Consider the following 13,778-nt stretch of genomic DNA (forward strand, 5'->3'; position numbering starts at 1 on the left):
AAGAATTCGTCTCTTTCGATCTTTACCACGCCGCACCACGATCGAGTCGTATACGATATTACGTAATTTGCAAATTCGTTTCGAAAATTCGACCCTCGAGTAGAATCCCACGCGTTACGAAACGCGTCACACATAACCGATCGAGCAAAGAGGTTTCGTTGCTGTACGAGTTCCAACGAAAACGGTCCGGGATTCGCGAACAGGGCCACGAGCAGCAATCGAGAAAAAGAGAGAGGGGAAGAGAGAGAGAGAGAGAGAGAGAGAGAAAGAGAGAGAGAGGGAGAGAGGAGGATCGTTTTGCTCGAAACCGGAATATTTCTTCTCCCTTTCCGGTGATTCTGGAATCCGAGACGGACGCTGGCCGCGCTTTCTTTTTCTCCCGTGTCCGCCGTTCCCTTTTTCCTGACGGGATTCGACGGGTCTTACGGGCCTGACCGCGGGGAAAAAAGGGCCCCGGCTAATTAATAGAGCCGGATTGAGGAGGCGAGCGGAGGATCGACGACGACGACGCTCAGGCCCGTACGAAAAATAAAATGCGCCCCCTCCGAGAGTAAATTAACGGAGTGGAGAGAGAGCGAGCTGCCGCGAGCTAATTAATAGAGCAGCCAAACGGGAGAAGAGGGAGAGAGGCGATATATACCTCGTCGCCTCTCTCTCTCTTCCTCTCTCCCCCTCTCTCGTTTTCGCCCTTTTTTGCCAACGATCCGAAGGATCGCGGTCCTTCGACCATCGTCTTGTTTCCCTGGCCACGCTCCCGAGAAACCCGCCGTTGCCGCCGCTCCATCCACTCCGGCCCTTTTATGAATCGATTCGATTTATATTCCCGCGCGTATAAATATTTAAGTACGCGATTAAACGGGCTCTCGACCACCGTCCCTCCCTCCTTCCCTCGACGCCGGGGAACGACGTCGATTCAAAAAGGAGATCGAGACGAGGCAAGCAACGATACCAACGAACGTTTCCTCGTTTCCTCGTTCGAAAATCGGAGAAACGTCTCACGCCGATATTTCCATGTATGGAACACGATGGAACACGATTCGTTCGAAGGATGTTCGCAAATCTCTCTTCGTTAACGCGAAGATAAAGACGAAGGAAAGAGAAAGAGCCGACGAAGAAAGAGTCGTTTTTCTTCTTTTCTTTTCCTTTTTTTTTTTCTTTCTTCCCTCCGTTCTCCGCTATAATTAACGCTCGACCGGGCCAGGAAGGCGGGAAGAGGGGAGGGAGGGGGAGGTCGCGAGAGGGTAACAGGGGCTGGCAGAATAAAATCTGGCAATAAAAGTGGCGAGTTCGAAAAGGGAATTGCGAAAGCGAGGTGCGAGGTGCCGCAATGTTTGTTGGCCGCTCCGATTGGCCCCGATCGGCTTTGTATCGGGAAACAACAAGCGATTGGCAATCGCATGCCGTCCTCGAAACTCTCAGGAATCTATCTATTAGTTGCCCCGTTGTATCGATCGATGAACGATGCCCGTTTCGATGATCGCCCTCCGCCCTCCCTCTCGATCCCTCCTCCTTCTAACCCCCATTTCGCTTTTGCCCGCCCTCGTTTCTTTCCTGGCCGACGTCTCGCGATTTTTCTTCGCCCGCCCGCCAAGAATTACAAACCGACCACTTTATTCCCCCTCCCTCTCGCGGCGCCGATTAACTAATCGAATCTTAACGTCTAATTTCGAGCTGTCGCGAACCTTGAAACCTCCTCTCTCTCTCTCTCTCTCTCTCTCTCTCTCTCACTCTCACTCTCACTCTATCTCTCTCCTTTACCCGCTCCTTTATACTCGTATCGTTATTCGACGCGTACAGTTATTAACCAACGATCACACGATCTATCAATCGCGATGCCAAATCTTCGAGCTAACGAGCTAACCCGTTTTTTTCAACCCCGGAACATATTTCCTCGACGTATAAACACTAATATAAATATATATATATATATAAATAGAGCGGAGGAATTAGCGGCCGGTTCCTCTTCAACTTCTCGAACGTTCTCGAGCGAGGAGTGTGAGCGAGGGAAGAGAGAGAGAGAGAGAGAGAGAGAGAGCGACAGAGGCGGGAAGAGGTGGTCGAAATTGTCGGAATTTTCAACTGGGCCCCTTTTTATCGGAGGGGGAGGCGGCGAGGAGGGGGTGGTGGCGACCGAGCGCCACCAGCGCGGCAGTTTGAGGAAAAATGCGTTTCTTCTGTCCGGTGTGCCGATAGCATCGATGGACCGGTGGCTGCTAGCGTGGCGGCCAACGGGCGCCGCGCGCTAAAAGAACGGAGGAGGTGGATCATCCTCTCCACGCGGCGCTCCTCTCCACGAGGAGGAGGGGGAGGAGGGAAGAAGAGCGAAAAATTAGGGACGGCATTCCGTCTGTGTACCGATGCATTTCGGTGACCGTTCCTTTTAATGCGATCGCGATTCCGCGAGCGGTAAGAAATTAATAAAAAGTTGAGGAACGATAAATTAGGCCGGCGACGAGACGGCGCGAGAAGGGGAGAGGGTGGGCAGAACACGCCGCGGAAAGAATACCGGGGATGGGGAGAAGGGGGAGGAGGGCAAGGATCGGCCGTTTCACGGGCCCCGGGGACCCGGGGATCCGGGCGATAATAAATTTCAAATATAAATAATAAAATTTCCAATCCCAGTCTCTAGCCTTTGGACCGAGTACTTTTTCATCCTACGGGGGCCAACCTATGCATCCGACTCGACCGCATTGTTTCGCGAAATCCCCTCTCTTCCCTCTACCTTCTTCGTTTCTTTTTTTTCTCCTTCCTTTTTTCTTCCTCTTTTCGACGATCCACTCGACGATCAACCGTCGTCTCGAATTTTCGTCACAGTTTTCCTTATATATATATATATATATATATATATGCGTGTATGTGTGTGTGTGTGTTTCTAGATATAATTATAATTCGTATTTTACGAGCGATTGTTTTTTTCCTCCTTTTTTTTCCTTTTCTCTTTTTTTGTACATTCGTGAGACACGTTCGGAGGATCGATTCTAGAAGGCGAATCAAACGTATAAAAGTTAATGCACGAAAGTTTCGGTCCAAGTTTATTCATCGAGTTACGAGCAATTAAAGTTTGCGTTAGATAAAGTGAGGTGGCCGCGTGACGAAGATGAGGTATTAACTTACCGACATTTTAGTACCAGCCAACTTTTGTGTTCAGTTTACATTGAATTACACGCGAATTATAAATTAATAGCGTACACCGTTTCCCGATAACCAAATTCTCGTTTAAATTTACGAGCTTGGTTGGCGGGATCGAAATGGTTTTTAATTATTTTTTATCGCGCCGCATCCACCTCGGGGGCAGCCCCGAGTCAAAGATCTCGAACGCGGTCCTCCTCAAACAATCGGAGGAATTTCAATCAGTCCCGGACGGTTCACGAGTGTTAGCGAAATTAGAAACACAATCGGCCGAGGTAAAAAAGAGGGGAAGAGGGAGAGGGAGGGAGGGAGAGAGACGGAGAAAAAGGGTTGGAAAAAAAAGGTGGGGTAAAATAAAAAGGAAAAAAAAAAAAAAAAAAAAAAAGGAACGACGCCCATGTCGTAAGAGTTTAATGTTTATGCATGGGCTGCGAAACGAGCCGAGCCGAAGAATAATGCATCTGTAACCAATTATGCGGAGAGGGCCGACGCGAGAAAGAGAGAGCGAGGCGAGAAAGAAAGCAACGAATCGGTGGATACCTGTCAAATTTATTTATTATACCGTCTAAATAATTAATTCCAACTCCACGCTTCCACCAACTAACTAACTAACTAACTGACTACTCTCCTGATCTTTCTAACCATGATCTGATCGAATAAAAATATTTTCAATCGACACGCGGTTTCTCCGAAAATCCAGAATTCCAGATACAATAAAACGTTTCGAAACGCGTGAAGAACGCGTTCCACTTCGAATAAGGTTATTCACATTTCGTTCCCAAACAAGGTTCCCTCGTTGTAATTCCTCAAAAATGTACAATCTCAAATAAAACGAGAGGAAGAGAAGGGAGAAAAAGAGAGAGAGAGAGAGATAAAAGTGGTCCCCTAAATCCGTTTTCACGGCAACCGCATAAGTCAGAAACGATTTTTCTCAAATCCCGGTCTGCTCTCTCGGCGACTACGTTATGACATATATATGGTCCTTAAAGGGGGCCCATTGGTGGGGGTGGAGTGGAGGGAGGGAAGAGAGAGAGAGAGAGAGAGAGAAATAAGGCCCCGAAGGGTCCGTGGTGGCTCGGCGAGTATATGCAGAGAACGCGGTGCACCAGTTATTTATTGTAGCTCCCGTTTATGCTTTATTTGTTATTTGCCCGGTCGGCTGCCTCGACTTGACTGCCAGCCCACGTAGGTGTACGAGCAACCTCTACGAGGGTACCTTATCTACCTTCCAGACATGCGTTACACAGCCGTTGCTCCGCCGAGATGAGCCAGATTCGCATAATTGGCCGCTTAATACGCCGCATTTTTTCCCCCGCCTCTCGTTCCCTCGACCGAACGTGCAACCCCGCCGAACGAACCAACGAACGAATAGAATTTCTTCCTCCTCCGTGTGGAGGATGATTAAAAGCTTCGGCGTGCCGATTTCTTGATCACCGTAACACGCGGTTTAATGAGATTTTCTTGGAAAGGAAGGAGAGGGATACCATGCCGTGGTTGTGCGCGGTGCAAGGGAAACAGAGGGAGGGAGGGATTTCGATTTTTCTCGATAATTTTCGTGATTTCGGATAACGGTGAAAAATGATGGAGGAGAAGAATCGCGACTTTATCGGTTTATTATCAATCGCATCGGTATCGGTTATTGACAAACGATTAAGCTTCGAGCAAACGATATTCGAGAATTGATATTCGCGGTGTCGACGGATACACGGGCGAACGGAGTGGAACGGAGCGCGCGACAAGATCGTAAAGCAGCGGAGAGGGGGCGCAAAGTTGTTCGATTAATGCTTATCGCGCCGCTAACCGTAAGTAACGGACGTAATTTTCGGCGAATGTTCGGCATATTAATGGAACGGATGGAGGATGGACGGGTTGGAACCGGCGAGGAACTGTTAATTGAATTGTATTTAATGCGAATTAATGACCGCCGCGTATCAACGAGGCTGTTAAGCATCCGTCGTAAATGAATGTCGAACAGGTGCAGCTTGGCAAACGTGGTTCACGGATGTCGGCGGTAATTGTTCGAGTCGTAAATTGCTTGTAATTGTTAAAGCCCGTCCGTGCCATTCCACGTAACGCGGCTTCGCTGAAATTTCGATGCGACCATAATCGAAGACGAGCGTACGGGGGCCACCGGGTCGCGGATAATCAATTAAGCTTCGTTTGTGCATCCACGGAATGATGATGGAACATACAACTACTGCGAAACAAGGATCATCTTCGGATCCATCCGTTCCCTTCCCTTACTACGAAACTTTGATCTCTCTCTCTCTCTCTCTCTCTCGATCTTGCGAATTCTTCTCTACGAATCGCATCGTACGCAATTAAACCGATCTTCTCACGTGAAAATTGCGTATCGGTGTTGCGTATGGATTTACATTTGAATTCGATAGAAGAGGATATGAATGTTGTTGATAGAAGAAAGAAACGGCGGAAGCGAATCTGCTCTTGAACGGTCTTGAACAACGTAATAATACGCAAGGTGGTCTTCTCGTTGGGGGAGGTTCAAACGTTAACGTGCCCCGATCTCCGATCGAGTTAAGAGAGCGAAAGGAGAAAAGAGGAGAAGAGTTCGAAGGAGACGTTGAAAGATGGGCCAAGCGAGGACATTGTAGCGAGGATGGTTTGGCAGGGGGATGGCGGGGGGTGGAGGGCGGAGGGTGAAGGGAGGAGGGGGAGGGGGAGGGAGGGAGGGAGGGAGGGTGGGGGGGGGGAGGCGAAGACACCGCGAGAAAGAGAGAATAATGCGTTAAAGCAGCAAGCAGCAACTACTACTCTAATTGGCCACTTTGTCCATTTATTCGATTTATTTAAATTATGGGACAATTGACAGTAGGCATTCTATTTTTTAAATCTCCCCGGCCAACCGGTTGATTGGGCGAGATTGGCGTGAGACACTGGCCCCACAGATTCCCCAGTTGTGGGCTTAATCAGCTTTGATTGCTGCCCTCTCTCTCCCTCCCCCTCTCTCTTTCTCTCTTTCTCCTTACGCCGCCGCCGCCGCCGCCGCTCCCCCTCCCACCTCGCTCTTTCTCTCTCTCCTTCTTTCTCCCGGCCATCTGTCTCGCCGTCTCTGCCTCTGCCTCTCCACACCCTCCCTCCCCCCTCCTCCTTCTCCTCGGCCGACACTCTCTCTCACACTCTCTCTCTCTCGCTCTCTCTCTCTCTTTCTCTCCTCTTTTTTTTCCCCCTTTCTCGCGTCGGGACAAACGCGCACAACTAACAACGACCGACCAACAACGCACAATTTTATTTTATTCGGTTTCAACGCGGATCTCGCGACGAGTTTAATATCGTCCGGGAGCGCGAGACGTTGATTGGCCGATCCGAAATTGTGGGAATGTGTCTCTGGATAACAGAGACACCGAGAGAGGCCGCCCACTCCTCTCTTTCTCTCTCCCCCTTCCTTCGGCACTCCTTTGTCAAACGATTACATATAATTTCCGCTGTCGGTTCTGATTCGTTTCTTCGTTTTCCAACCGAAAACCTCTCGTCGTTGTCGTCGTCGTCGTCGTTGTCGTGGTCGTGGTCGTCTTCGTCGTGGTCGTCGACGAACGAAGAGAGACGCTCGAAACGACGACGGTAAGGAACGATCGAGGGGAGGGGGGCAGAAAGAAAACGAGAAACAGAAGAATCCCCGCGGATCGGATGTGACAAAACAAGAGAGAAAGAGAGAGAGAAAGAGAGAGAGAGAGAGGAGACGAGACGGCGACGCGATAGGTAGACGTTTCGAGCTTGGTGCGCGTATTTATAAACGAGTATCGACGCGATTACGCAACGCAACAGATCCTATCCCCGCGATGTCCTATAATTAATGAAATTCTCATCGAGTCACTGACTCTTCTCGATTCTATAGTCGATCGATCGCGGTGCTTCGTGGCACGATCTAAAATTAACTCGTCGTCGTTTTGTCGTCGTCGAGAACGTCACGAGGACCTCTTTCGCTAGGAGGCACCTCCTCCTCCTCCTCCTCCTCCTCCTTCTCTTTTTTCTTCTCGTCGTGTTGCGTGTAGCTCGTTTAGGAATCTCTTCTGCTCGAATCGATCTGACGTAACCACACCTTTCTCACACACGTTCTTTCGTGAGAGAATGAATCGACGGATAAATTCCAGCGGATCGATGGATCCAGCGCCACGTTCGAACGTTCGAACGATCGGAAATCGACTGGGAAATCTATAAAGAAAGGGAAAAAAAAAAAAAAAAGACATTCGCCCTTCAATTCGCCAATCACGAGGACCACGATATCTCTCCATCGATGACATAATTTTTCGAATGGAACGTATTGAAAGGGGGGAGGGTGGGTGGGGTGTGTATGGGGGACCTGCATGAATCCGTTTCCACGCACGGTCTTCCTCTCTTTCCCGATCGTCGCGACCAGGCACAAACCCCCTTCAGCCCCCTCGTGGGACCCACTTTGCGCTCATCCCATTTCCTTGATAATTCCCATAATGCTGTGGGCGGATATTCCAATAAAGGGGGAAGAGCCCCAGCAGGCCACAAAACGCTGAAAGCATGGGAGGACACGACGACTCGTTTCGTCAGGTTGCGCACGATTTACGACCCGCCTGCAACAACCGATTCGATCGAGTAAATAGAGAAGGCGAGAGACGGTCGCGTCGCGCGGTCCTTCCTCGTTTTCGAGCCGAGACGATGCACGAGACGACGATGCGCGCCTCTGCCACGTGACTTATTCTGGCAATAATCGATAATTGGGCCTCGGATGCGGGACCATTGTCCCCGGATGTCTCGCCGAAGGATTCGAACAATTTGGAAAAAAAAAAAAAGAAACGCAGGCGCGCGCAACTCCTTTCCGAGGAGGCTCGAGAAAATATATATATATATATTACGCGGATCGAAACTCGTGGACCACCTGTTGAGCGATTCATCCCTCCGTGCGAGATAAACGCTCGACGAGGGGAAGCGTTTCTACGAGAGGTTAACAACCTCGTCGTGTCAAAGAAAAAAAAAAGAAAAAGGAAAAAATCGTGAAGAGCGATACTCGCGCGCGCGCGCGCAGCAGCTGTTTTGCTTCCGGGGAAAAAAAAAAAAAGAAAAAAAGGAAAAGAAAAACTCGCGATCCAACAAACTTTTATTGCGCGATGGGTCTCTCTCGAACTCGAAGTCGAACTCGGGTCGATTTCGTACGTGGACGCCGTGCACCGCTCGCGACCCCTTGCCTCTCTGCCCCCCTCCCTCCCTCCCCCCACGAGTCGCCTCGATCGGCCCCCCAACGCCGTGCCTTTTCTCTCGTTTTCCCTCTCGTCGCATCTTCCTTTTTTTTTCCTTTTTTTTCTTTTTTTTTTCTTTTCTTTTTTCATTCCCATACGTCCCTCCCCTTCCTGTCTGCTTGCCGGTTGGCGCAGGGTCGTCGAACGGCGGAGACTCGATTTGAATCTAATTACGATCCCGATAATTCCGTAAGGAGGCGGAAATAGTAACTCACCGGAAACCTTCGGGTCAGCTGCCTCCACCTTCATCGCCGCCAGGCTCGCTATTGTCGGCGGTACCTAAAAGAAAATACATTACGATGTACAATGCACCACCAGCATGCTCAGGGCCGTGCTCGCGATGGGGACGAAAGGGGGCCGCCCACGCAACTCGATGGTGGGACAACGCGCGGAGAAAGAGAGAGAGAGAGAGAGAGAGAAAGAGAGAGTGTGCGCGCCTCTCTATGAATCCGCGCGCGACACGTGTCGTTGAAAAGTTGAATGCCTCCAAATTATCCGGGGCCCCGTTCTCGTCGATCTTTTGGGAAAACGGATCCCTACCCAAAGCGGAGCCTGCGATTTTCTCCGCTTCTCCTCTCTCTCTCTCTCTCTCTCTCTCTCTCTCTCTCTCTCTCTCTCTCTCTGTCCTTAGATCGTATTTGACGTAATAAAATAATAAAATAAATCTTTGAATCGGCCTAAATTGACTCGTCCCGTCCAACCCTTCGTTGTCGCCGAACGAAACTCTCGTTCGCCCCTCGATAAAATCCCCTACAAGGAGAGAAATCGGTGGCGGCCACCAATGTTTCGCTCGTTCATTCGCTCGCTCGCGAGCGCCAAAGAATTCCACCTTTATCGTTAACGACATCCTCTTTTACGCGCCGAGCGGAAACGGCTTCCGGTTCCCCGAAAAAACGTGCGAGTGGACGGAATGGCAAGGTCGTCGACCTTGGCGGTGCAATGTGCAAATGTGTGTCAAGAGCAAGACAAGTTCCGCGCGGGAAAATGCATTTCGACCCGCGTCCTCGATTAACGATTCCTCGTTTCCAACAGGAATTTTAAACAACCTCCTCCCTCCTCCCTTCCCAAACCTTCCTCCTCGATCCATTCGCTTCGAAGCGACTCAATCAACCAACCAATCTCCTCTCGGGGATGATCGAAATCGACGATACATACGAACGAAAGAAGGAAGGAAACGAGAAGAAGAAGAAGAAGAAGAAGAAGATTCTCTGGAGAAGGGGTTCCTCGACGCTCGGCTCGAAAATAAAAGAGGGACGACCGATGGTTGGCCGGAAGCCCCATCGCGGTGCAAATTATTCGAATCCTGTACGATTTCCGAAGCCGTATTCTGCGGTGCCGATCCGCGTGGCGTTTAGTTGCGTGGTTGAATTTATGAAGCGATTGCCACACATCGTTGCGTCGCCGTCTCGCCGTCTTTCTCCTCGTCTTCTCCTCCTACCGATTCCCATTTTCGAGCCAAACCGACCGACCGACGACCGACGGTCGATTTTCCTCTCCTCTCCTCTCCTCTCCCCTCCCTCCTCTCTCCCCCCGCGCCCGCCTGCGCAAGGAACGCGGCTCACGTGCACGACAATCGCGTTCCATCGTTGGTGGAACCGTGGCCACCGATCGGCCATTTATATTCCACGCTCATAATTATCGCCGACCTTCGATGCCCAATATTACGGATCGGCGTGCGGATCGCATGGCAATGCGGCGGAAAGAATGTTTCGCGGCCATTTCCGCGGGAAATCGGCGATCCGCCCGTCGTCCACGGGGGACGAAAATTCTTCTTGCCTATGATTACATAGTCGTCAGTATGCGAAATCTTGACATTATTTTCTTTTCTTGGTTTTTTTCTTTTTTTTTTTTTTTTTTTTTTCGAAAAATATATATAGGAACGCACAGAAATCGATTCGAACATTTTTCTTTCGAGAAATCGTTCGTGAAGTTTCAACAGAATCGATATGGATCGGATTAATATAAGGGGATAAGGATTAATTAGAGTTTCTCGAGACGTTTCGCAGATTCGACGGAGCGGCCTCCTTATCCTTGGATGATTCATGGATAGAGGAGGAATATATGGCCGGCAAACGTGACAGAATTTGACTGTGGACTGTGTACACGGAATCATGGACAGCATGGAAATTTTTCTCGTTCGAGACGCGCTAATCCGTGTCATAAAGCGGAGTCGGTCGTCCCATCCTGTCCTTTAATGGCCGTCACGTTGAAAAGAATATTCAGAGGAGGAGAGAGAAAGAGAGAGAGAGAGAGAGAAAGAGAGAGAGAAGGGACGATAATAACGTCTAACGTACGTACATACGTGGACGGGACGGGAGGTCCCCCGGAAGAAGCGTGCGACTCCCACAAAAGGGAGGAAAGAAGAAAAGGCAAAAAGAATCCAGCAGCCCCCTTTCCACACATTGGAAAGTCAGTACGTGCGCCACAAAGAGGATTTCGATTGCAGAGTAGGCCCCCGCACCGCGTTTCATAGGTAGAGAGAGTCTCGTAGGTAGGTAGGTAGTTCCGAGCGCGAAACTCGATATAAGGAAGAAAGAAGAAGAAGAGAGGAAGCAGCGATCGTAGAAACAAATAGAAAATACCGCGAAGAGGCGCATACGTGTGTGTATGTGTGTGTGTGCACATTGGCTGAAAGGATGACACGACGACGAAGAGGAGAAGAAAGAAGAAGAAGAATAAGAAGAAAGAAGAAGAAGAACAACAACAAGAAGGAAGAAGAAGAAGAAGAAGAAGAAGAAGAAGAAGATCAAGCACGAAAAGAAAGAGCGGAGAATGGAGCGAGAGAAGGAGGAGAGGGTAAAAGAAGAGCGTCTCAGGGCGTAAGAGAGAGGGGAAGGGGAAGAGGTTGGAGGGAGGAGGAGTGCATAGGGGGAGGGCAAAGAGGGAACCGGGAGAGTATAGAGGTATATGAGAAAACAATAGAGCTGATTTGCAAACAATAGAATAACGTTAAGAGTCGAGTATTATACGCCGTTGTTACTTCTTGTGCCATAACGCCGGAGAGCATATGCCCATTAATATTCAAAGGCGAAAATAATGTAAACGACACGACAAAAATCGGGGGAATAATTTCAATTCTCCCCGTATGGGATTCCAGCGTGGCGATACACCGAGCCTCCCGGGCCATTTCGTGTCTCCTCTTCGGCCACGTATACACATGTATATTTAGCTCTCGACGGTTAAAGACTACCAGACTCTGGTGCAAAAGCGAAACCCATCGTGAATTTCCCTCCTTTCGACCTATCGTCCTCCTCTCTCGGACCGACATTTTCTCGAGAAAATCGCCTCGAAAGGGGTGGTGGTCGGCCACGCGGAGAGAGGAGGGGCGACGCTCTCTGAGAGCGTACCGATTTTATCCTCCTCCTCGTTTTCCTTCATTTCGCTACGTACGTATCGAAGGAACAACGCCGGATCTCATTTTCTTGTTCGAGGGTGTGGTTTACGCTATACGTTATGGAAGCGTCTCCGAAAGAGAGGACTGTGGTTGTTCCAAGTTATTGGAATAATACAATACGTACGTATGAAGCGGTTATCGAATGTAGGGTGTGTCGAAGGATGGCGTAGAATGTTAATTGTTCTTTTAGAAAGTTAATTCCCCGATGTGTCTGACGTAATCCCCTCTACCCAAATGTTTTCGCCTGGCAATTTTAAGAATTCTACGTCAGACGTTTTATTAGTCATTGTGAAAATGCAATCGCATTGAAAAAACGCTGGCTTCGATCGACTCCGCCGTTCCGAAACGAATGCCGCGCGAAAATGTTTCAACCGCGCTGAACCGCGGTATGCAATCGAGATCCGAGTCGAAATTTTTATTTACGGGACGGACGACTTTATCGACGGCCGTCGACAAATCGTCCCTTCCCATTCCGCGCCCTTCCCTCCCTTTCCTTCCTTTCCTCCTATATTTCTCCCACATATACACGTACGCGCCGCGTAATGCGAATCGCGAGGGGAAAGGGGATCATTGTTCTCGATTATTTTATGGGAACAATGTCTGAACGAATTAAGGTCAAGAATCAAAGCCGAGATTACCGCCAATATGTACCGTATCGTGGGACAAATTACGATCGGGTTGCGTTCGTTCCAGGAACCCCTGAATTATTCCAGCGCGGATGCGCGTTTCCCGCTGGAATGCGACAGACTTTACGACCCGTCCACGAGTCATCATCGAGCCACCGATGCGATTCTCTCTCCGCCTCTCTCGCTTCTTCTTTCTCCGCCTCGTCGATAACATTCCCCGATTATCGGTCGGGATCGAGTCGGGATGATTTCTTTTGTTTCGAGAAGAAATAAGAAATGCTCGAGGGATCGAGGCGCGAGTAATTTTTACGAACATTTGTCGTTGAAACGCGGAAAAAAAAGAAAGAAAAGAAAAGAAAAGAAGAATTGCGGATGGAAACGAATTATCAACGGAATAACTCCTGATGCTCGTCTCATTGAGTCATCGATGCTGCGCGACGTTATACTATCTTGGACGTGGTTCAGTTTCTCCGAACAACGAACTGCGTGGATTAGCGCGATTTATATTTACACGCGAAGAATTTTCCCGATATATATATATATATATATATATCTAAACACATATAGAAACTAATAAATAAAATTTTGGAGAAAATGGACAGGCTCGATAATTATTCTGAATGATGTTGAATTTCGAGCGCGCGTTATCCGACACCGGGTTTGATCGAGAGAAAGAGGAAGAGAAAAAGAGAGAGAGAGAGAGAAATATGCAACGGGAATAAATTAGTTACGAGATTTGATTTTACAAGGGAAACAGCAATCAACGGAGTCGAGTCAATTAAGGAAAGAGGTTTTAAACCCGCGAACAAGATTTCACGGTGAATTAGTTATCTCGGTATTGCGTCACCGGCCGCCAATAAATCGAGATAATTATTTTCATATAATTGGCACGGCGAGCATGGGATCTTGGCGCTGGTCATTCAAGTGGAAACAAGTTGAACGAAATCCAACCGTTGTAGCAGATGCTCGCGGCATGTTGACAATCCGGTGTTGTCACGTCATCATCAACCGGGCCCGGTGTCCACGAGGTCTACTATAATCGATCTACGTCGCTCGAGTCACGGGTTAAGCTCGATTCACGCGGCCCGGTATAACGAACGGATGAAAACGACCATCGACTATCTTAAAAACTTCTCGAAATTGAACTCGATCCGGACGAAAATAAACACGTTCTCCTTCCCTTTCTATTATTTTATTCCGATCCACTTCGATCCGCATCATCGCACGCACGCTCTTTTTCTATTTATAATTATCAATTGAAAACGTCGTCAACGTCGTCGAGCGAAATCAAAGAGAATCGAAACGATCGATCGATAGTGAGACATTATAGTGTTGAAAATGACTTTTTCATTTTAGAAGAAACGTGATTTTCCCGATTCTCTTTTTTTTTTTTTTTTTTTTTTT

At 48.9% G+C, this 13,778-nt stretch overlaps 1 protein-coding gene across 7 annotated transcripts in view; it reads right to left on the reverse strand.

Annotated features, from left to right (window-relative positions):
* The window catches only part of LOC122711126 (zinc finger protein castor homolog 1-like), a 110,834-nt gene that overhangs the window by 17,743 nt on the left and 79,313 nt on the right, over positions 1-13,778 (reverse strand). For all 7 annotated transcript variants that reach the window (XM_043929591.1, XM_043929595.1, XM_043929594.1 and 4 more), the window contains one exon: positions 8,570-8,633. In XM_043929591.1, the coding sequence (XP_043785526.1) occupies positions 8,570-8,633 (64 nt within the window). The remainder of the gene's footprint in view (positions 1-8,569; positions 8,634-13,778) is intronic.

Source organism: Apis laboriosa, unplaced genomic scaffold (assembly GCF_014066325.1).
Source record: "Apis laboriosa isolate Shangri-la unplaced genomic scaffold, ASM1406632v1 scaffold16_cov148, whole genome shotgun sequence".
Taxonomy (NCBI): Eukaryota; Metazoa; Arthropoda; class Insecta; order Hymenoptera; family Apidae; genus Apis; species Apis laboriosa.